Below are 25,792 nucleotides of genomic sequence, written 5' to 3' on the forward strand. Positions count from 1 at the left end.
GCACATCAAGCTGCCAGAGACGTTCAACGTGTTGATAGAGGTCGTCCGGTGCAGACTTGAGAGAGGTAAAGTAGCATGAAGTAGCCTGTGACGCAAGACCATCTGGGCCTTGGAGTGCCCAGCCGAGCGCTGTGTGGACTGCTGCGGGTCCACCTTTGGGGCCGAATCTGATGGGTTCTTGGGATGTGATCAGATGGGTGCAGTCTGCACCAATTAGCAGTAGTGGATGCACTTGACTGAAGTCCTGCAATGGGAGCCCCCTCAGGTGGCGATAGCGTTCCTGAAGCGCAGTCACAGGGTAAGACTGCTCTGACAGGGCTAATCGACGTGCTGTGAAGGCGCCCTTCACCAGGTGCTGTTCAGAAGGATGAGTCAGGGAGGCCACATGGAAATCTACAGACTTGCCAGTGAGGCGAGCCACGTCCTGGCGAATCGTCCGCAGTGCGAGGGACTCCGCTTCGCCTTTAAGGTCCAGGTGTCGAGCTGCAGCTGGCAGTATTATCGTGCGTTCAGCTCCATCGTCTAGGATCGCATAAGTGTGCAGTGACTTGCTCCCGTTAGTAATGACGATTGGTACAACCTTAAGGTACACCTTTCCTCCTTGTTTGGAGTTGGAGAGCGAGGCACCATCCTTTGGTGTGATGAGGTAGGCACGGGGACCCGGCTTGGCGATGGCGTGGAGAACTCTGAGGTGGACCTCCTGGCACTCACTGCATGGTTTCCTCAAGGTGCAGGCATCTTGCTCATGGTTGGTACGACCGCAATTACGACAACGTTTGCCATTTGCTATCCACTTCTCAACCTTTCCCGGCGAGCATTGGACAATGTCTGGACACTGCGATAGGTAGTGCTCGGCACTCCTACAGAAGAGACACATCCTCTTGAACTTCTGCTTCTTGGCTTCTGATCGAGATGTCTCAACAGGCTGACGGCTGTCTTGTTTAGGCTTGGCGGAGCCATAATAAACCGAGAAAGGCTGGTTGTGAGGTCTGGGTGGGGGAACTTGCTTGTCTCTGTTAGAGAACTGTGTCCCTTCCATCCGATAACGCTGTGCCATTCTCTCTGACAGTCTTTGAGCTTCAGCCTTTACCCTGAGCCAGTCGGCGAGGTCTCGAAGATTGTAAGGGTTTAGGCTAGTCGTGTTGAGGCGACCTTGAGCCAGTAGGTGCTCCACAAAGCCGTCCCTCACTTGCTTAGGGAGCTTACTAAGGAGCCGGTCCACATGGCCGGTCGACATGACTTCCATCCCGTTAGGTCCTTCCAGCGATGTCAGCATTCCCACTAGCAAGTCGATGCTAAGGGCGAAGCTCTGGAAGGCTTTGGTATCTACTGCTTTGAGATCAGGAGCGTTCAGTATTGCGGCAATCTCGCTTTGTGCAAGCTGATGTGGCTGTCCATATTGCCGCTGCAAGGCCTGCATGGCGGCGGTGTAGGGTTGCGCATAATGCCTGCAGGACTGGGCTATCAGCTTAGCCTCATCTAGAACCAGCTGCTCCATAAGTACACGGTACTTGTAGTGCTCAGAAAGTTCAGTGTGGGCATCGAGTAGGTGGTCCAGCGCCATCTTAAGGTCCGTGAACTCTCTCTCGCTGTCATGGACCAGGTTAGGCAGTTTAGGTACAGGGACTGGCTGCCTGGGAGGCTGGAGAGCATATGGATCCTGTAGTGCTGTGTACTGGGCCTGACGGACATACTGGACCGGTGGAACTGCTACATGATAGGGTGCTGGACCGGGTGTTGGATGCACGAGCTGATAGGCTGGCTGAGTCGATGCAGCAGGCTGAGGCTGATACACTGGTTGTGGATGGTGGCTCAGTTGGTGCAGCAATGGTTGATACATATGCTGAGCAGGGATGGCTTGTGGAGGCTGACATGCTTGTTGTTGATGGCTCTGCTGGTACGGCAGTGCTTGATGCAATTGCTGAGCAGTGTTGATTGGTGGAGGCAGATATGATGATCGTTGATGGTGGCTCAGCTGGTGCGGCAGTGCTTGATACGCTTGCTGAGCAGGGAATACTGGTGGAGGCTGATATGCCCTTGCTGCTGCAACAGCGGTTGTGAATGGTGAAGGCGGCGCTGTCGCCTGTGCTGCCATGCCTGCTCCTCACCATTGATGACACAGGCTGGTTTGACCGGTAGGTAGGCTGGTAACTTGGTACCGTTGGCATTTGCTGGCCCACGTGACCCACTGCTTGCATCACCTGGAAGTCAGACTGTGGCATGACCAGACTCATCGCGGTGGGGGCTGGGGGCCTCGGAGCAGCCCCGAACAGCGGTGCGGAGGTTACTGTCGGCGGTAGAGACTGAGTCGACATGTAGGCTTGCTGCCTCTGGCCCGGTGTACAGGTTGTGGCTTGAGACTGTAACGTTGCAGTTGTTGGGCACAGCAGCGGTATTAGTGGCAGCGAGCTCGACCATGGTGAGCGGTTGGGTGGGACGCTCAGACTATGATGTGACAATGGTGGTGGAAGGCGTAGGGGCATGGTAGAGCAAGGTCCTCTTGCGTCAGAGGTGCCACCTGTTAGGCTCCGACTGTGGTGGCTCTGCTCTGATGGGGATGGCGATGTGAGCCCCACACACACTTCCCGCTGGTCAGGCCGGGTGTTAGCATACGGTGATAGGTCCCAGTGTCGCGTCTGATCGACTGCTCCCGGCAATGAGAGGCAGGGAGGGGGCCCGAGCGCAGTGTGGAGCTGGTCACCTGTAGCTGCAAACTCGGTCTGCAGGCTGAGTGACCGCAGCTGCTGTGCGGTGGCACCTTCGTTGTCATCTGGTAGAGACGGTGCAGTATTAGGCATGAGGGACTGTGGTAAGCTAACCAGATAGCCTTGCAGGTGTGCTGGAAGCTGTCGCAGCCTTTCTCCTCGTCTTCCATTTCCGTCTGCTGCTGTTCTCTGTGTGTCCATGGCGCCGTCGTGGGTGAAGTTCTCCGGCTCGAAGGACCAATATTGAAGATATAATGCTTGTTTGCAAAGTTTGCTGGAGCCACTTCATCCAGAACGGCACACCCCGGTCATAGAGCGGACGCAGACACAGAGAACAGTCCTTTCGTATTTATTAAGGATTCTGTTGTTGAGCGATATCTCAAGAATGCTTCCATCCAGGTCGTAGGGCTGGATGGAGCAATCAAAGATTGAGTGAGTGATGTTTTAGTTCATGAACGCACTCTCTCACTGGGAAGGCAGACAGCAATGGAACCCATGGGCGGCAAGATGGCCGCTGTATTTAAACCCATTAGGACCCCTGGGCTGTCCAGAGAGATGCCAGACTATAAATAATAGGACCCCTGGGCCATCAAAGAAGTGCCTGACTGGAAATAACAATACACAGGATAACAAATAATGGGGAATTTACAACAATAGTATTGTATATTATATGGTAACTCAGAACATTGTACATATGTCTATACCGAACACTGTGACCTCATTTTCTTCTTCTAAATTACATGCTATACTATGTTATTTGATACTATCTTGTCTAGCACAGTCTCTGGAGCGTAACAGTAAGAAGCATTTTGTATGCAAGTATTCTGTACTTCTGTATGACAACTATTAAAGAAACTTGAAACTTGAAACTAGTAAGTGCCATGGACAAGTGTACCAGTCAGGCCATGTGAGCGGATCGGAGCGTGAGCGGCGCGGGGCGCGGAGCGGGCCGTTTTGACGTGAGCGAGGAGTGGGTTTTAAAATGAGTCGGCGCGACGTCCGGAGCGAGAGTTCTCCTCCGCTCCAATCCACTCCAGGCCGCTCACAGTGGTTTAACACTGTTGATGTAATATATACATGCAGTACAATGCCAAAGCAACAGATGGCGATGTACAAACATGAAGGCCATTTTCAACCAATGAGAAGGGTTCAGGCTTCGTCACTGTAGAGACGCCCACCATAGATATCTATGACGCCCACACTCACTCCTGTTAAAAAAAGTATCGACGCCATTGTTGTTGACGTTAGCTTACATGCTAACGTTAATGGCAGCGACCATAGCATTGTGGCTCGGCTAGCCTATCATCGCTTAGTAGAGCTAGTGAATGGATAAACAACGTTATTTAACATTGCAGAATGGCTACAATTACAATGCGGCTCAATACAAACAATTGTTAAGGGGCCCAGGGGGTGTAGACTGTTGTAGTTTGAGCTCATTTACACCATGCTCTAAAAAAGAAAAAGAAAAACTGTCGAGCGATCTGGCGCGGGGAGCGGGGAGCGCTCGATTCAAGGTGAGTGGGGAGCGAGCGGAGAGCGACTTGGGGGCGGGGTCAACATGAGCGATTAGCGGAGCGGACCAAGCTTTAATGAGCGAAGAGCGGATTTCTCGGCCGCGCCGATCCGCTCACGTGGCCTGGTACCAGTGCAAGTGGACCAGTGTACCCACTCGCTCTTTGCTGAATCTTGTTTTGGGTGGTGATGTAAAAACACCTGCATCATAGCAGGCTCAGGATGGGCAAAGTAGTCTATAGCCTGTTCATGCCTGTCTCTCTCCTCCACAACCTGGCTTGACTAGACATAAGGAGAGAGAGATTAACTGGTACATTCAGGTCCAGAATTGTTGGAATTCCCTGACAAAGATATGCAAAAAGCTGTACAATTTAAACAATACCATACTGGTAATGAGCAAATAGTTGTTTATTCAATAAATGCATGGAGCTCTTCCATCTTATTTCATTTGATACTAACTACTTAGTTCATATAGATTTCAAGTATTCAAATATCAATGATGAATATTGCATAAGGTTTACACAGTTAATAGATCACCTTTTTGTTTTATATTCATGTTCAGAGAGGAGTAATAGTTAGATCTTTGTATGTGATTTATATGGCAATTAAATCAATGGTGTGCTTGTTTGTTTGGGGAGTTTGACCTACAGTTAATGTGCCTACCACGTGAAGGTGCATGCTCAATGGACAGCACAAAAACTATTTGTGTAGGTGGAGATTAGAGCTACCATAGATAGTAATAAGTTATAAGAGTAAGTAATCCATACCAGATATATCCTAATAGTTACCTTATTACCATACTTGGCTGAAAATAAACGTTGCTGCCTGTTGTGAATGTGTTTTTCCCTGTAGGCTAATACATAAGTAGGCATACATTTTTGCTGTTGAGCAAAAATTTGCAGTTGAGTAGGCTATATGTGCTGTGTTTTTATGTTTTTATGTCTTCCATCGAGGACCACCTTGGAAATAAGTGTTTTAATTAATGCTTTTAGGTGATATCCTCAGGAATACAAATTGGTCAAGATAATTTGTTTTTATGATGTGTTTTTAATTTCCAAATACAAATCAAATCAAATCAATAAAGCAGTTTTTGCAGTTGAGCTACAAGTGTTGTAACTACAGCCTTTTCGTGCATCTTTATCAAGGGAACCCTTATCCTAATGATCTTTTAATATTATGATGCTACGATATATTAATTAATCAACATTAATCGACATTAATTGAATTAATCATCATGGCATGGCACACACACTCCTGCTCACTCTGTCCCTTGGCCCTGTCAAGCTCACATGCCTGCTCCACTGCCTGTGTCTGCTTCTCAGCCTGGCAGTGGGCCACCTGAGGCTGTTGCTGCACTACTGTGGATGACGACGTTGAAGCTGCAGCAAACATTTCTGTTATTTTAGTACATTTGGCAGCATCCGCCTCTAGATTCCATGCAATTTCTCTGCACCCCCCTTACGCTTCTTCTGTTTAAAAATTTGTTTTTGCTCTGAGCGGCATCTGTTCTTACACGAGAAACAGGTGAGAGAGAAGGGGGGGGGGCTTAGTAAGAGATGTGATTGGGCCGCGTGAATACTTTCGGCAGCCAACATGCCCTTCTGCGCTGCTCTGATTGGCCGAGCGCGCGCATGCGCATGAGCCGCGACAAGCTCCTCAGCCTCCTCAGCCGCTTAACGCAATTTATACAAATGGAAGTATTGATTACGCCGTAACGAATCATTAAAGAAATATACCGTTAACTGGAATATGTTGTTTCTTTACACATATGTTGGATTATGTAATTGGTTTGTCATGACAAACCAATAAAAAATCGCGAATTAACCGGTGGCTACAACAACACACAGTAACTACATGCATCATTGTTTACAATCAACGGTGGGGCTGTTGTTGTAGCCACCGGTTAATTTGCGATTTTTTATTGGTTGCCTTTAGTGGCACGAGGACAGCAGGCTTAGTGAGGAAAAGGACCTAACAGCTAGCAAGACTCTGCTCAGTCTTTGTTATGACAGGTAGCTAGTAGCCTCTGTAGCTACCAGATGACAATACGTTCTGTTACACAGATATTAGACCTAAAGAGCATGTTGAACCTCTGCAACATTTCAATCCTATGCGATGTCATTGGATCTGCTGCGTGTTCAAAGAAGAACCGCAATAGCTGCGACCATGCACGCACGCATGCACGCACACACACACGCACACACACACACACACACACACACACACACACACACACACACACACACACACACACACACACACACACACACACACACACACACACACACACACACACACACACACACACACACACACACACACACACACACAGGGTGGGGACACTTTTGTGGACCAACCAACCAACAGAAGAGCTATAGAGCTGCTGGTCGATGCTAATAATGCATTTCATCTGTGTGTGTGCATGCATGTGTGTGTGTGTGTGTGTGTGTGTGTGTGTGTGTGTGTGTGTGTGTGTGTGTGTGTGTGTGTGTGTGTGTGTGTGTGTGTGTGTGTGTGTGTGTGTGTGTGTGTGTGTGTGTGTGTGTGTGTGTGTGTGTGTGTGTGTGTGTGTGTGTGTGTGTGTGTGTGTGTGTGTGTGTGTGTGTGTGTGTGTGCGTGTGAACATTCTGTGAGTGGCTGTGTCTGTGTGTATGAATAAGAGAGGAGGATATGTGGATGAAAAGGAGAGAGGAGAGAGAGAAGGCCAGAGAAAGGTGCAGATAGAATGCGAGGAGGACAGGAGGTTCACCTCCAGATTGAAAAGTTGTGTTCTTTACCTTCACTTCCTTCACACCCTCCTTTTAGACTGAGGCGGCTCACCGCGGCCTCTCACTCTGTATGGCGTGTAGCTGTGCTGCTTGATTCATGAAGAATTCACATGTTCTCAGATCATGTTTTAGTCCTGGTGGAGAGACAAGAGCCAGGTCCTGCTGATACACTGTTTCCTACGCTGTCGGTCACTCTGGGTTATTTTAGTGGCGTGTTGCTGGGGGCAGGTTGGGCTGGGATGTGTCAGAGGAGAGACATGGAGAGGATGTCCTCACAGGGAGTGGAGAGTGGATCAGAACCTGAGCCAAGCAGCAGTGGAAAAAGTGGACAATTGACCATATTCACACGGCGGCCATTTTGCTCTTATGTCATGCTCGGTGTTGGGATTCCTCTGACATAAGAGCAAAATGGCCGCAATGTGAATATGAACACATGGGTTTTCATGAAAACGTCACGTTTTACATGCAGAACTGCTTCCTTCAAAGTAACTATACAGTAGTAACTTCAAGGTTTCGGTAAGTGTGGAGTAAAAAGTGAGATGTAGTGGAGTAGAAAAAAGTCCCCTAAAATGGAAATACAAATGTTGGGGCAACAGTGGTTCAAGAGATAGAGTGGTCGTCTGGTAATCGGAAGGTTCCCGGTTCGATTCCGGCTCCTCCCGGCAGCGTGTCAACGTGTCCTTGAGCAAGACACTTAACCCCTAACTGCTCCCGATGAGCAGGTTGGCACCTTGCATGGTCGCCTCCGCCGTCGGTGTGTGAGTGAATGGGTGAATGTGTTGTAAAGCGCTATATAAATGCAGTCCAGTCCAATACTCAAGTAAAGTACAAATACCCTACCTCAAAATGTTACCTAAGTAGGCCTACAGTGCTTGATTAAAACTACTTGGTTACTTTCCGCCCATGGGTTTGGGCCTGTAACCTTTGGAATTAATCATCACACAGTACAGTCCGAGCATGCCGCCTAATCGGCCATACCGCTGTGACAACTCCTCAGAGGGCTGCACTGTCATGTGACGAAGAGCTGTTTGATCTCCATGTGATCCGACACAAAACAAAAAAGAGAAGCAAGCATTAACACTTCATATTGGGGGCTTTAATTTGAACTGAGATGTCAGGGCGTGTTACTAACATGATACCCCCCCTGTGACACGCGGATCTGTCACCCTGTCGCCCTCAGCCGTCTCAATCCACCGCACGTTTATGAATGGATCACGTTTAATTATTCACAGTGTGTCTTTATTCTTGTCATTCATGCAGCATTGGTTGGAGTTCACAAAGTCAATTGCCAAACAAATGAAATGTAAGTATTTTCACGTTTGTTCCTATTCATGCTGACAACTATGGGAAACTGGGCAATTAAAACTCATCATTACCATTATGTCTGTAATAAATATTATGAATAATGAATGTATATCTGAAGTCATAGCATATGATCACAACCCTCTTTTCTCTGTTGGTGCTTTGATAATAATTTTTTCTAAATAATTTTTCAAAGGTAAATAAACCTTTCACACATAACTGAATGATAGGAGTGTGCAGTCTGAGAGTAATAGACCCCATCTCAAACCCTGCCCTCTTTTCTTTTGTTGATCCTCCAATCGCAGCGGTTACTTTTCTCAGAGGAACAAAACGTTGTTTGTCCGAGGGAAGCAACAGCTGTGATTGGAGAATGAAGAAAAGAGGGCAAGTTTGAGATAGGTCTATTGAGGAGTTTCTCTCCTCCAGCTCAGCCACCCTTCATGTGTTTCTCTCCTCCAGCTCAGCCACCTTCATGTGTTTCTCTCCTCCAGCTCAGCCACCTTCATGTGTTTCTCTCCTCCAGCTCAGCCACCCTTCATGTGTTTCTCTCCTCCAGCTCAGCCACCTTCATGTGTTTCTCTCCTCCAGCTCAGCCACCCTTCATGTGTTTCTCTCCTCCAGCTCAGCCACCTTCATGTGTTTCTCTCCTCCAGCTCAGCCACCTTCATGTGTTTCTCTCCTCCAGCTCAGCCACCTTCATGTGTTTCTCTCCTCCAGCTCAGCCACCTTCATGTGTTTCTCTCCTCCAGCTCAGCCACCCTTCATGTGTTTCTCTCCTCCAGCTCAGCCACCCTTCATGTGTTTCTCTCCTCCAGCTCAGCCACCTTCATGTGTTTCTCTCCTCCAGCTCAGCCACCTTCATGTGTTTCTCTCCTCCAGCTCAGCCACCTTCATGTGTTTCTCTCCTCCAGCTCAGCCACCCTTCATGTGTTTCTCTCCTCCAGCTCAGACACCCTTCATGTGTTTCTCTCCTCCAGCTCAGCCACCATTCATGTGTTTCTCTCCTCCAGCTCAGACACCCTTCATGTGTTTCTCTCCTCCAGCTCAGCCACCCCTCACCATGTGTTTCTCTCCTCCAGCTCAGCCACCCTTCACCATGTGTCTGAGAGTCAAGTTTTACCCTCCCGACCCTGCTGCTCTCAAAGAGGAAATCACCAGGTAGGACCCGCTAATTGCTGACATTCATAGATAAATCGGTAAATAGATAAACAAATAAATTCAACAACGAATTCAAACCAATCCCTCACATGCATTACACACAGAATACGAGCTGCTGCCCTCACATAGGAACTTCAAATCCCCCGAGTGGAAACTGAAAAGATCCAAAAATGATTTGTACCACATTCAATAAGCCTACTTAAGCAGGATAGAAACGTGGTCCAACCTACACGGGACAGTGCAATATAAAAGGGCTGTGCAATACAACATAACCTTGGACTTATGGGACTGTGCCACATCAAATTAATAACGTTGGATGGGAGGGAAGGGGTTCACATAGTTTCTCTGATGTCTGTCTGTCTCTGCTGTAACCTGGTTGTATTGTGTTTTTTTCTTTTTTGTAACACAGTGTTGTGTGTTCTGACACAAAACACATTTCTGTATCAACAGCCAATAAAGAACTATCTTATCTTATCTCAATTCTATCATTCTTGCTACAGCTTCTCAGCCTCTTTTCTCCAATTACAGTTTCCCATTAGTTTCTCAATACGCGTCGCTAACTTGGAACTTTGATGGAGAGAAAAATAATGAATGTGTCTTTCCTATGAAGCCAGCTGAGCCTGATCGTATCAGATGCAGCAGATTATATATTCAAGAACATTTTGAGAACGGAACAGACATAAATATTATTTTTTTAAACCAGTACTGAATAATCTTTATGATAAAAAATGTCTGAGTACTTTCTTGTCTGAAAACGGTTTGATGAACATTAAAATGGGACGCCGTTCGGAAAGAGTACTCGGAATAGTCGAGAGAGAGAGAGAGAGAGAGAGAGAGAGAGAGAGAGAGAGAGAGAGAGAGAGAGAGAGAGAGAGAGAGAGAGAGAGAGGAAAACGCAGGAGCCTCGCTAAGTACACAGGTCAGGCCCAGGCCTCTGGAACAGAACACCTGAGCGGTGCACTTAATGAGGCTGATTGTACGGGACGGGGTGGAAGGAGGGCTGGGAGGGTCAGGGGGCCGCTAGTGGGATTCCTCTGAATGATATATGTTTAGCCCCTAGCTAACTGGGACTGGGATCACTTCTTCTTCACATTTCCAGCTGAACCCCCCCCCCACACTCTCCCAGCACTGCCTGCAATGATGTCATCCAGGGGAAAAAAACATTACCCCACGACTCCTAGACCTTTATCCTCCACTGACACGCTCTGATTCTTCCACTTGATGACAGCATCCCAGAACCCAGTGTGTGTGTGTGTGTGTGTGTGTGTGTGTGTGTGTGTGTGTGTGTGTGTGTGTGTGTGTGTGTGTGTGTGTGTGTGTGTGTGTGTGTGTGTGTGTGTGTGTGTGTGTGTGTGTGTGTGTGTGTGTGTGTGTGTGTGTGTGTGTGTGTGTGTGTGTGTGTGTGTGTGTGTGTGTGTGTGTGTGTGTACACAACCTGTTGCCACACATATTCATTACTGTCCAGAGAGACGTGGTCCCAGATGATGCAACATGTACATAGTGAATAGGGGGGGGGTTAGCGGACCGTGGCTAAACGGTGCTGATCGAATGGAGAGGAGGTGGTGAGGATGAGGAGAGAGAGGCAGGGGAGAGAGGGATATGGCGAGGACGGAAGAGGGGGGAGAGACCGTACGGAGGGGCGAGAGGGTGAAAGGAGAGGGAATAATCAATTTCACAGAAGTCCCCTTCAATGAGTTTTACTCTTTCATCATCAGAGGGGGTAGTGTGGTAGTGTACGGACTCATATGGGGGAGGGAAGAGCTGAAATGATTTGTTTCAATATAGAGACTGTCTACGTTGATTATTCGGTGCCTGCAGAAGCCCCTCCAGCGATACCTTCGCAACCTGATGTGATATCTTGGACCTTGTGGCTATTGTCATCTCAAACCGTATGATTGATTGAAATCTCCCAGTGTCATTCCTTCTCAGAACATGAGCATGTTAGAGGGGGGTGTGACAATGGACCTGGATTTCATTCAAACCCCTCTTTTCGTCTTTTTTTGATCCTCCAATCACAGCTGTTGCTTCCCTTTTCTTCATTGGAGGATCGAGTAAAGAGGGTGGGGTTTTAGATCGGTCAATTCAATTGATTCAGATCATTTTGATTAAAAAAAACAAAAAATCTGGTCAACATATTCATATTAATTAAAGGGGACATGCATTGCTATTTCTTGCACTATTTGGGCAACTTTACACAATTCCTGAGTCTATGGAACACCTCTGTAAGTTTTATTTTTTTATTATTCATTGTTTTATAGTTCTAATCAAGTACTCAAAAGCATAATTTTTCAGCCTCAGGATTTCAGGCTGTTATTGGATGGGTTCCGCCCATAAGCGCTTTAAGTGACAGTCACCCACACAGCGTGATACATACGAGAGAGAGAGCGAGAGAGAGAACGAGCAAGCGAGAGAGAGAGAAAGAGAGAGAGAGAGAGGAGAGATGCGTCCCCGACACACGCAGTCAAGTTTGTGTGTAAATGCTCCGACGAGGGAGAGAGAGAGAGGAGAGATGCGTCCCCGACGCCTGAATGCCTTCTACAACAGAACTTTGTTTCCGCGTCTCTGATTGGCCAGGTCATTTCTGGTCATGTGACATGTACGCCCAATCGTGGGGCCGCAAGTTTCTACACTGGTTAAGCTTAGGCGCTCTTTCGAAGTTGGTTAAGGTTAGAGTTTGTCTTAGAGCATGGCGATAGAACGCCTGCCCTGATTCCGACGGTTAAGCTTAGGCAATCTTTTGAAGTTGGTTAAGGTTAGAGTTTGTCTTAGAGCATGGCGATAAAACGGCAGGTAGTTTGCAGGCTGTTAGACCCGGAAATAGGCGCAGAACTTGCTGTCCCACGATTGGCGCACATGTCACATGACCTGGCCAATCAGAGCGCAAAACTCGAACGCGGAAACGAAGTTCTGTTGTAGAAGGCATACACGCGTCCCCGACACACACGCAGTCAAGTTTGTGTGTAAATGCTCCGACGAGGGAGAGAGACGGCACACACATTTTTACACACACTCCTGCACGCGGTCCCGCCGGTCCCTCTCTCTCTCTCCCTCTCTCTCTCTCCCTCTCTCTCCCTCTCTATCTCTCTCTCCCTCTCTATCTCTCTCTCCCTCTCTCTTGCTCGCTCGTTCTCTGCCTCTCTGTCAAAACCCGTTTGAGGAAGTGTCGGGTTACACTATGCGCTACAACCATAGAGGGGGCGTTACTGCAAATCAGTACCTTATTCTCATCAGCAATACCGTCAAATCAGAACAGCTTAGTTGAGTGAGGGAAGATCTCGTGAACTCGAGACTAGACTGATGAGTCAATATGATAATTACCGACACAGACCACATAATATAAGATATAATCCCCTATTTCTAGGAAACAATGCTAAACACTGGAAAAGGCCATTTATAATGCATGGGACCTTTAATATCAATCATTGGTTTTACACATTGATATATGTTGCACTTACTGTATATTCCTGGGGTATTAGCACCAGGATCTCAACTATATCTATTCTGTTCTAAAGGCAGGTTTGCAATAAAGCTTGAGTGGGAAAAACAACAAGGAGCCATGTCAGACCCCAGGTGGTAAGAGCCGGCAACTGCACCTCCTCATCCATCACGCTCAACATAGGGGCCCCCCAGGGCTGTGTTCTGAGCCCCCTCCTCTACTCCCTGTACACACATGACTGCGTAGCACAGCGGAACAACAACACCATCATCAAATTTGCTGATGACACAGTAGTGGTGGGCCTGATCTCTGCCAACGACGAAAGGGCCTACCTGGAAGAGGTAGAGAACCTGTCACAGTGGTGTCAGGAGAACTGCCTCTCCCTGAACGTCAGCAAAACAAAAGAGATGATTGTGGACTTCAGGAGGTCGGGGGTCAAGGACTACAGCCCCCTCAGCATCGACGGGGCACCGGTTGAGAGAGTGAACAGTTTCAAGTACCTCAGAGCCCACATATCCGAGGACTTGACATGGACCACACACATTGACAGTGTTGTGAAGAAGGCACGACAACGCCTCTACTTCCTCAGGCGCCTAAGGAAGTTCCAAGTCAGTCAGAAGATCCTTAGGAACTTCTACTCATGTACAATAGAGAGCATCCTGACCGGCAACATCACCTCCTGGTTTGGGAATAGCACTGCACAAGACCGTAGCAGACTACAAAGAGTGACACGTTCAGCCGAACGCACAATTGGAGGGGGGCTTCCCACCCTCCAGAACATTTACAACAAGCGGTGCAAGGGGAAGGCTAAGAGAATTATTAAGGACTCGAGCCACCCGAACAACTGCCTCTTTGAACTGCTGCGGTCAGGCAAGCGATACCGGAGTCTTAAGGCGAGCACAGAAAGACTCAGAAGAAGCTTCTATCCCCAGGCCATCAGGCTGCTAAACGAACAATAAACACTATGCAACAACCATCAAATGCACACAGCACACACACCCACACGCACACACTCACTCAAACAAACAACACACTGCAGCACCCACTCTCCACACTTTAGATCACACAAACACACTTTACACTTTATATTTATTGATAAAGGATTTGCACTACAACTCGTACACCTACTGTGAATTGTACCTAAATTGCACCTCGTCCCATTTCTGCCTTGCACTATATAGTATTGTATATTAGTACACTGCACAGTATTGTATATTGTATGGTAACTACGTCTATTCTGCATCGAACATTGTACATATGTCTAAACTGAACACTGTGACCTCATTTTTTTACTTCTAATTTTACTATGTTATTTTATTTCATACTTATCTTGTCTTGCACAGTCTCTGGAGCGTAACAGTAAGAAGCATTTTGTATAAAAGTATTCTGTACTTCTGTATGACAAATATTAAAGAAACTTGAGAAACTTGAAACTTGTCCTGGTGATCCCCTCAAAGCAGCCCGGCATTCCGTCGGAGGCCTCTACCTGTGTGATTCCATTTGAAATTAATTTTGAATTGATGTATTGTAGATCTTCACACATGGTATGGGGATATATTGCAATGATTCAAAGTGCAAATTTGTTCTCTGATGAGAAAGTATGTAACGTTAAATATGTATTTGTTTGGTATGGATGTATGGGCACCTGCACAGACAGGTGTAGCTGGGCTTTTTAGGTATTCAAGGTGTGTAGATATGGAACTTGTTGCGGTCCTAGTCTGGGGGTGGGGGTCTGGTCTTGAGGGCTTTTATTTGTATACTTTTTTTTTCTGGGAGGAGGGATTTGATGTATGTGCCTATGTGCATTTTCTGACTTGATGTTGTTTGAGTGCTATGTAGACTGAAAAATACATATTGTAAAGTTTTTTTTTTTTAAAGGAGCCCTGCACTGTAGATCGTCTGCAGGGAGAACAACAGGGATAATGTTATTGTGTTTTCATAATATGACTCTGTGCAGGAAGAGTTATTAGCTTGTGTGGTGATGGCCTAGTTATAGGTGAGCAAACCTGCTGGGCTTGGGGTAGAACGTCTGTACATACCTTTTATATATCTGTATATACTATATCTATATCTCTGTACATATCCCTTACTTACTCTTACTAGTTATGCTGCTGGCCAGTATGACTATGACCATACTGTTTATACCCGTCAATCAAAAGGTTTGAGATGAAAACATGTCATGAGGTCCTAGATATCAGGTTGATGAGGTATCACTGGAAGGGGTTCTAAAGCCACTGAATAATCAATATTGGATGCAAATGAAACAAATAATTTAGATTAGATTCACATTTATTGTCATTATACAGCACAAGTACAGTACAACGAAAAGAAGTTTGGCATCCAACCAGAGTGCAAATGTAACAGTAAAGTGCAACAGCAATATACAATGTACAGGTGATTAAACTAGGTACAATATATATAAATGAGTACTACTGAGTGTAGTGCTAATCAGATGTATGTACAGAGTTGTAGTATACTATGTACAGTGATACAGGTATAAAGACGATATGGTAGTAGTCATACTGGCCAGCAGCGTAACTAGTAAGAGTAGGATATGTACAGATATAGATATAGTATCTACAGATATGCAAAAGGATTATGTGCAGGTGAGTACAGACAGATGTGGATAGATATATATATGCGGTGGGAATAAATATATATATATACGGTATATACAGCATTATTGTACATGCTATCATACAGAGCTATGGGTTATATGCATGTGTATAAGTAAGTATATAGAGGGGTTATATGCAGGTATATTGAGACATATATATTATGTATATATATGGTAATATGAAAATATAAATGTATATATATGCGGTATATACAGCACTGTTGTACATGCTATCATACAGTAGTCTGCAGTACTGTATATGGGTAGACTATAGTATGAGGTGGGTTTCAGTACTAATGTGTTAGTGTGCATACTACCCCCTCAGATGATGAAAGAGGAAAACTCATTGAAGGGGACTTCTGTGTAATTGATTCCCCCTCCTTTCCCCCCTCCGTACGGTCTCTCCCCTTCCGTTCTAACCATTCACCTAAAACGTTGCAAACCTATCTCTTATCTGACCCTACCAGAGACCGCCCGTCTAACCCTACCATGAAATAGAGAGGAAAAGTATTTTTTTAAACGTCGATTTTCAAAGAGATAATGATTTTTTACTTGGCAGCGTGGCCAACAGAATGAGATAATGATGTTTGACTTGGCAGCTTGGCCAACAGAAGGAAGACCAGGACAAAGGTATTGGCAACGAGCCAGGCATGGCGAGTCATGAGTCGCACAATAAACATATCAGATCTATTGGCCTACAGTATATCAAACCCCACTCTATTTTCTTAATCCTCCAATCACAACTCACTGTCACTTGAGAAATGACAGTTGTGATTGGAGGATCGGGAAAAGAGGGTGGGATTTGAGATAGGTCATTTGGGATCCCTAACATATAACGTAAAAAAAACATTGTTCACACAACATTTAAAAACAAACAGCACGGGTCTTGATAGACATAATCATTACTAAAGAACAAGTAACAAATCGGAGAGAGATTTGTGAATTTTTGCCAACATCTGCTCACTTGGCAATCAACTTATCTGTGCATCTACACCTACGCACCAAAGCAGGAGTATAATCAATACAGTAAGCACTGTAGGCCAAGAAAATTAAATTGCCAGTATAGTTGCACAACACTATTATTATAACGTTAACCAATTTGCCTTGCAGAACAACACTGTTATTATTCCTATTCATAATAACAAGCTCAGCTCTCACTGAATATTGTAGGTCTTGCATCACAGGCGCCTGTCCAGGTGTATCTAGATGTGGGTCATGAAAAAGCAATCAAAATGCTGTGACACATCTCTAGCTATTTTAGGAGACGGGACATTTAGTTGTTGACCCTGTCTCGCTACAATCGTCTGTGTTAACCGCCCAGCCCCAAAATGTGCTCAGACTAGCTCAGACCTATCTTGATATTGAAAGGTTAAGATGGCCACATGGTGGCTAACACTGGGGCTGAAGAGGCGTAGCGTGTCCCTAACATTAGATTTGTTTTTATTTTATTTTGTATCTACCTTAAACAGATCTTTTTCAAGTTCCAAGTTTTAATACTCTTATCAACATGAGAGTCAACAAATGCTTGCTTTATGCAGCCATTTAACAAAAAGGATGACCCTCATGCATTGCAAATTTGCATCAAATTCAAAACAGAGTGATGCACAAAAGAACTTAAAAGAAAATAATAATTTAAAACAATGAATAAAATGTGTGCATGAAATAATAGGGGAAAGAAAACATTAGGAACTTGTTACATTCACCCACACAAGGGCTGAGTACACCCCCCCCCCCTCTCTCTCTCACACACACACTCCCAGCTCTCTTTCTCTCTTGCCCCTTCCTCATCTCTCTCACCCCCCCTCTATCTCTCTCTCTCTATCTCTCACACACACACACACACACACACACACACACACACACACACACACACACACACACACACACACACACACACACACACACACACACACACACACACACACACACACACACACACACACACACACACTTTGAGTCAGAAACAAACATAGTATCAATGAGAGTATCAATAATACACCTGAGTCGGGCACCCAAGTGGCGACCCATGTAACGCACTGCGTCACGAAGCGGCCGACCCGGGTTCAATTCCCGCACCCGGCGTCCTTTGCCGAATGTCTTCCCCCCGCTCTGTCTCCCGTTCTTCCTCTGTCTCTCTCTCTACCGGACTGCCCGGTAGTACAAACAAATTAAAAAAATCTACCAAAAACATAATTAAAAAAATAATAATAATACACCCGAGTGAAGTCTAGAAAAAGTATTTTCTAAAAAGTTAATCCTGCGTTAAAAAAAATAGTGGCATTAATATAATTGTGCGTTAATACCGCGTTAACTTTGTCAGCCTTAATTAAAATACATCCTCATCTTCTCACAATGGCTACAGTGCCGAAGGTATTCCTATGGTATTCAACACTGTTATTCCAAGTTTCAAGTTTTGTTTTATTTGTCACATATAAGGTACATGTACATTATAGTGAAATGCGTGGTTCTGTATGCAGTGGTGTTTTTATATGTAAAATGTTGGTGGGGCAATGATTTTTTTCTGGCGTGGGGTTGAAAGCAGACGTTTTTTGTGTAAAAAAACACCTTATTTATTGCATTCTGATGATTTCTTTTGCACTTTGTGATGGATTAAATTAACTGCTATTATAGAGCTCAACGCCACTGAAGGCCACACCAAAGCACACATTTTAGGGATTCTATGACAACAACCTTGTCTTTAAACATGACACTACCATCATCAAGCGATTCAACACAACAGCATTGACAAAGCACGGACCAGGACCATAACATCGATTCACGATGATAAAATATCACTCACCAAAGCTGTGGGCTCACTTGAAAAGAAAGTCAGCACTGGCTTTCGATGCTGGCCAATGCGTTAAGTCGCGGCTGTCCCATGGTATTGCGAGTAAATGTATTTATCCTCTTTAACACTTTGGCTGCCGGAAAACGCCTAAACACGTCATTCCCGGCCATGCTCAAGTTGCCGAAGACGCTTTACAGCGTCTTTAATATCAATATTTCAAAAATCTGGGATCGGATTCATATTTCCCCCCCGCTGGCCTGAGATCCACCAGGAGGACCCACTGAGCTCTCTGGCGGTTCAGGAGCGCCATCTGGTGGCCGATCGGCGCAATCGCTTAACAGGAAGTGCCGTAGAGGTTGTGCTGGTCGGCCGTATTACTTCCGGGCACTCGCTATAGGTCCCGAGGCTCGATCTCGACACACTACATAGCGATCGATTGCCAATAACTCGATAAACAACATGATTTGGACGTATATACCATTATACAAGCTGGAGATGGACCGGGTAAATCGACATCCCATAATGGTAAAATTTCTACTCTACGATGATCGCCCAACGGCGCGCGGAGACTGGGGTGAGTTTTAGCGTGTAAAATTACCGTCTTCGATACTAACTGCTATTATCAACATTTGACCCACATTAGATGATTGGTATAACGCTGCCCACGGAATTATAAACGCCCCCTCGCCCATCCGGTCAACATCAGATGACGTGTAGTAACTTCTAGAAGTACGTCTAGTTGGAATTTTTTATATCGCGCTGATTGCCATCAAACTGTATTGCATCATCAATATAATGTATTTGGGGCTATAGATCACGTTCTGGAGAAAGCTGCAGAAAGAGATGAAAACATACTTATACATTAGACCATACTTTACTATGAATATGTGAATGAAAAAGTTTAACGTTGCTACACAATGAACAATACATATAGGACTTTGAATGGGCCCTAATAATGGCAATGTAGCAATAGAATTTAAAAAGTTATAGCCCTGCAAAGAAGGGGACTTTCTCTATAGACAAATAGAGCCGGCAATAATGAATTTAACCCATGGCAGCCAAAGTGTTAAGGTGTAAAAGTTCCTCTCTGACTCGGATGTCGTCATAGGAGTTGTTATGAGGATTTTCAGCAGACTGACGGTCTCAGTAAAAGCCTCTTCTAGGTTGTTCTCATGGATGGATGTTAACGGTTACCTTTGCAAGCTGTTTGAGTTATAATGATATCCAGTGGCTTGGTGTGGAGTGGACCCAGACATTTGATTTAAATTTTCTCCTCCAAATTCAGGGTTTCAAACCTGTGCTTGAGTAAATAACCCACCCTGTTCATTTTCACGTAACGTCACTAGCTAGGTAGTTTACAGTAGCTGCCATTAGCAATGAAAGGCTTCGTTGGCGACTGAAATCCAACACCAGCCAATCATCTTTGAAATACGAAATTAACTTCACTTGGGGCTAGGGGCTCCGAGCCCCACTTGCCATCAAATTGATGTGGTCTACTGTGAATGACACAACACCCTGAGCATGCGCACTTGGATTTTCCCACGTACAGTACACCCTGCATTGATAGAGAGGGGCTAGCCCTAACGATCGGGAGAATGATGCAATCTGAAACAGCAAGGCAGAGAGATGACATGAACTAAAATACTAATAAAATGTATTTGCAATTTAGTAAGATGCTATATCCATACATAATACATTTGAGCAAATAATAGGCAAATCTTTAAGAATGAATAACATTTGTCTGCAGTTCTTTTTGGTGACACTAGGTGGGGCTCTGTCCCTAATGACCAGTCGCCACTGTCTGTATGAGCCTCCTGAGATTGTGCTTCATACAGTAAAAAAAAGTTAAAGAATAAAGACCAAACACTATACAAAATATACAATATACAAAACAAAAAGTTTACAAAATGCAGGAACAAAATGCAGAAATGAGGTAGAAGTAGTGCAAATATTTTAGAAATACATAGATGAAATATGGTGTAGTGTTAAGTGTTTAAAGTGAATGTTAAAGGTAAATGTTTAAAGTGTGTGCATGTGGATGTTGTGTACCAAGGGTGTAGAATGGATGAATTAGTGTAGAATTAGAGGAGAAAACACAGCCGACAGTAGCAGCGGTTTTCCTCCGGGCCTCCCTCCCCAGCCTCGTCCCCACATCCATTTAAACCTCCTCTCCCCAAAAACAAAAGCCACATTTCAGCTAAATCAAAAAGAAATATTCAGATCGCCCCGAGGGAATCTGAAGGCAACAGTGTTCTCTGGGTCTGTCGGCGGGGGCCATTTCACTTACCTCCCTTTTGTGTCTTTTCACTATACGACTATATAATGTAATTGTACAACTGAATCTCATTATTTAGATACATGTCGGATCCCCTGACCTGCTGTGTTCCTCTGCTCTTTTCGCAGATATCTTGTCTTCCTGCAAATCAAGAGAGATCTGTATCACGGCCGACTCCTGTGTAAGACGTCTGATGCTGCCATGCTGGCTGCCCACATCCTTCAAGGTAATGAGACGTGACAGGCTGATGAGGCCTGAGACACTCTCTGTTGAGGCCTGAGCCACTCGCTGTTGAGGCCTGAGCCACTCTCTGTTGAGGCCTGAGCCACTCTCTGTTGAGGCCTGAGCCACTCTCTGTTGAGGCCTGAGCCACTCTCTGTCGAGGCCTGAGCCACTCTCTGTTGAGGCCTGAGCCACTCTCTGTTGAGGCCTGAGCCACTCGCTGACAAGGCCTGAGCCACTCTCTGATGAGGCTTGAGCCACTCTCTGTCGAGGCCTGAGCCACTCGCTGCTGAGGCCTGAGCCACTCTCTGTCGAGGCCTGAGCCACTCTCTGTCGAGGCCTGAGCCACTCTCTGTCGAGGCCTGAGCCACTCGCTGCTGAGGCCTGAGCCACTCTCTGTCGAGGCCTGAGCCACTCTCTGTCGAGGCCTGAGCCACTCTCTGTCGAGGCCTGAGCCACTCTCTGTCGAGGCCTGAGCCACTCGCTGCTGAGGCCTGAGCCACTCTCTGTCGAGGCCTGAGCCACTCTCTGTCGAGGCCTGAGCCACTCGCTGACAAGGCCTGAGCCACTCTCTGTCGAGGCCTGAGCCACTCTCTGTCGAGGCCTGAGCCACTCTCTGTCGAGGCCTGAGCCACTCTCTGTCGAGGCCTGAGCCACTCTCTGTTGAGCCACTCTCCACCATCCACATAGCTCACCATCCACATAGCCCACTATCCACATAGTCTACCATCCACATAGCCCACCATCCACATAGCTCACCATCAACATAGCCTACCATCCACATAGCCCACCATCCACATAGCCTACCATCCACATAGCCCACCATCCACATAGCTCACCATCCACATAGCCCACCATCCACATAGCTCACCATCCACATAGCCCACCATCCACATAGCTCACCATCCACATAGCCCACTATCCACATAGCCTACCATCCACATAGCCCACCATCCACATAGCCCACCATCCACATAGCCCACCATCCACATAGCTCACCATCCACATAGCCCACCATCCACATAGCCTACCATCCACATAGCCTACCATCCACATAGCCTACCATCCACATAGCCTACCATCCCCATAGCCCACCATCCCCATAGCTCACCATCCCCATAGCTCACCATCCACATAGCCTATCATCCACATAGCTCACCATCCCCATAGCTCACCATCTCCATAGCTCACCATCCACATAGCTCACCATCCACATAGCTCACCATCTACATACTGTAGCCTACCATCTACATAGCTCACCATCTACATAGCCTACCATCCACATACTGTAGCCCCCCGTCCACATAGCTCACCATCCACATAGCTCACCATCTACATAGCCCACTATCCACATAGCTCACCATCCACATAGCCCACTATCCACATAGCCTACCATCCACATAGCCCACCATCCACATAGCTCACCATCCACATAGCCTACCATCCACATAGCCCACCATCCACATAGCCTACCATCCACATAGCCCACCATCCACATAGCTCACCATCCACATAGCTCACCATCCACATAGCCCACCATCCACATAGCTCACCATCCACATAGCCCACCATCCACATAGCTCACCATCCACATAGCCCACCATCCACATAGCCTACCATCCACATAGCCCACCATCCACATAGCCCACCATCCACATAGCCCACCATCCACATAGCTCACCATCCACATAGCCCACCATCCACATAGCCTACCATCCACATAGCCTACCATCCACATAGCCCACCATCCCCATAGCCCACCATCCCCATAGCTCACCATCCCCATAGCTCACCATCCACATAGCCTATCATCCACATAGCTCACCATCCCCATAGCTCACCATCTCCATAGCTCACCATCCACATAGCTCACCATCCACATAGCTCACCATCTACATACTGTAGCCTACCATCTACATAGCTCACCATCTACATAGCCTACCATCCACATACTGTAGCCCCCCGTCCACATAGCTCACCATCCACATAGCTCACCATCTACATAGCCCCCCATCCACATAGCTCACCATCCACATAGCTCACCATCTACATAGCTCACCATCTACATAGCTCATCATCTCCATAGCTCACCATCTCCATAACCCACCATCCCCATAAACCCCTGCTTCAAAGGTATACCACGTGTCTTGGTAGAATGTGTTTTGAGTGAACTGATACAGTACGGATGATGTGCTTTTTATTTGGCTCATACTGATGGATATGATACTGTTTAGTTAGTTACAGTATGCCTGTATCACAAAGGAAGGAGATGGGTGATTACCAGATCAATGCCTTTTAATGCTGTTTCATAAACAAGATGTAACGCCCGATTATATCGTCTTTGAACTAATTATCTGGCATCTTAAATCAGCTCTACGGTTTTATTTGATCCTGCAGATGCCTAGAGGCACATGTACATGTGTGTGTGTGTGTGTGTGTGTGTGTGTGTGTGTGTGTGTGTGTGTGTGTGTGTGTGTGTGTGTGTGTGTGCACGCACTCACATACGCACGCACACACACACACACACATACACACACACAGACACACACACACACACACACAGTGCTGTGCTGAGGAGGGGCTGCTGAATTAATGATGGTTTGCTTGGTCAGCTCCTCCTCTCAGAGAGAAATCACTGCTAGGTCATCTGAGGGGGAGCAGTGATAGAAGTAATCCTGTGCATATTTTAGTCTCCGTTCACAGACCCTCATGGAGAAGATGAACACATTCAGTCATTTAGCTGAAAACATTTAGCGGTTCTACCAAAACATTTAAGTAAAACATTTGGCAGTAAATCCACGTATACAATTCTTACAAGGAATTCAGAGGATCTGCCACAGTGTAGCCTATAGGGCTGGTCAACCAGTATTGAAAGGCTACGTTCACACTGCAGACAAGAGTGGCCCAAGTCTGATTTCTGTGACTCAGATCAGATCTTTTTTTAACATCACAAATCACATGGAATCAGATTTGTCTTCTATTCTGATTTGGGCCACTTTCATACAGTATGTGGTCCTAAATCAGATACAGGTCTGATTTTTTTCAACGCGACCTCATCATATCGCATCATCATGCGACTTTCATGTGACCTTTACATCACTCTAGATTGACATTTGTCACAATCTCTTTTGCGTCCATCTTCTTTATTGTTAATTTGCGCATGCAGGTCAGTTCAGGAGCGTGACCAGTTCACACTGGAATCTGATATTGGCCACATTTATGAAAAACTAAACAAACAAAAAACAGTAAAACAAAAAAAATCTGATCTGATCCTTATAAGAAGAATAAGGTGTTTTCTTGTGATCATTTTCCGTATGGGGAGCAACACACCGCAAAACTGTACGACAGTAGGCTGCTTTATGGCTGATAAACGTGACATGTGTGTATGTACTGTATTTGCTGTGAACAGATGCGTAATGTGCTTTTCTCCGTCTCCTCCAGCTGAGATCGGAGACTACGACCCTGGGAAACACCCTGAGGGCTACAGCTCCAAATTCCATTTCTTCCCCAAACACTCGGAGAAGCTGGAGCGCAGGATCGCAGACATACACAAGACGGAGATGATGTGAGAACTGATGTCTCATACCAACATGAACTCTAGTACAACCTATAGTAAAAACCTAGACTGCCCTGCAGAAGCTAACCGCAGTAACTACAATTATTTTCCAAATTCTGTTTTTTTCACTTTTTTAAATAAGTGAAATTTAACTCCCCAATGTCTGTTTTTATATTGTGGCAAAGTTTCAGAGTTCAATCTTGCTCTGTTTTTAGAGAGAAATGGTATAAAGAATTGCAGTAACTACAAAATCACTGGAAGAACTTTAAAGCCATTTTACTCAGTTTCACTGTTTACGTAGTTACTAGGTTAGCTTCTGCAGCGCAGTATAGGGAGGTGTAGTCTGACGTCACTTTAGTTTCCCGCACGGTCCACCCGTATAGGGATTTATCATTAGGAAAATGGATTATCGGCTATTGTAACAATTCTGCCTCATGAACATTGGCAAGCTTTCCATTTTTGCTACAAAAATTTGTTCCCTTCTATCACTAACATTATTGTTTAAGCATTTTTGGTTGAAATAAAGGTAGTTATAAGGTTTTTAATTTGTCGTAAAAAAAAAATAACTACACTTACCAGTAGAACGCCTGTCGTTCAGTGCTGTCGCCGTCAGCAGCACCAGAGAGAAGTGTAGTTCCTCAGTGAACGAAAACATAAACGTTGTTATTTTGCTACCTTTACGATTAATTGCGAATTTTTTCATGTTGAGCTATAGATTGTGGATGAATACAAACAGAAAGGTACACCATGCCAATGTTCATGCTTTATTTGTTTTAAACGAGACGATTTAGAAATGGGTCCATTGGAAATACATGGTGATTTCAAGAGGGGTGGACCGGCCGGAAACAACAATGACGTAGTCACTACACCTCCCTATAGACTGTGTATATATCTTATGTTGTAGTGGCACTCCATCTCATTGTTGGAGTCAACTAACAGTATTTGCAAGGAGACAATTTGCCTTTGTTTTTTACAAAGTTACATGTCCTACGCACGGTCAAAAAACTGTGTAGCTTCCATCGATATCCGACTCCAAACTAACCCAGGTTAAATCAAACCACAGCTACAGTAAAACCACACAGTGATGTCATAGCATAGAATTGAAAGCATAGAAATGCTTTTATCATTTATACATATACTAAATTATGCATTTTAGACTATTTTAAACTTCATGAATTATAATTAAATTATCATTAGCATTTTTTACTAAATTAATCAATGATAATCATTAATCAGTCCCTAATTGGTTCTTACATACCATTCTTTTTTGGGGGGGGGGGTTCTTTAGATGTGAAACACCTCTATGACCAGCAATGTCACTAATTCAGTCATTCAGTCATTCATTCCGTCACTGGTTCAGTCTGGCGTTAGTATAGGAATATGAACAGTAGTCAACGGTGAGAGACAAATTATATTTCGATCCTGTTTGAATTGTGCTGTGAATTACACACAT

At 45.5% G+C, this 25,792-nt stretch overlaps 1 protein-coding gene across 2 annotated transcripts in view; it reads left to right on the forward strand.

Annotated features, from left to right (window-relative positions):
• Positions 1-25,792, forward strand: part of frmd5a (FERM domain containing 5a) — a gene marked incomplete at both ends in the record, with an annotated part of 294,584 nt that overhangs the window by 236,533 nt on the left and 32,259 nt on the right. For both annotated transcript variants that reach the window (XM_084334982.1, XM_084334983.1), the window contains 4 exons: positions 8,246-8,288; positions 9,367-9,445; positions 20,690-20,787; positions 24,225-24,348. In XM_084334982.1, coding sequence (XP_084191108.1) covers positions 8,246-8,288; positions 9,367-9,445; positions 20,690-20,787; positions 24,225-24,348 — 344 coding nt within the window. The remainder of the gene's footprint in view (positions 1-8,245; positions 8,289-9,366; positions 9,446-20,689; positions 20,788-24,224; positions 24,349-25,792) is intronic.

This window comes from Notolepis coatsorum (assembly GCF_963971535.1).
Source record: "Notolepis coatsorum genome assembly, chromosome: 18".
Lineage (NCBI taxonomy): Eukaryota > Metazoa > Chordata > Actinopteri > Aulopiformes > Paralepididae > Notolepis > Notolepis coatsorum.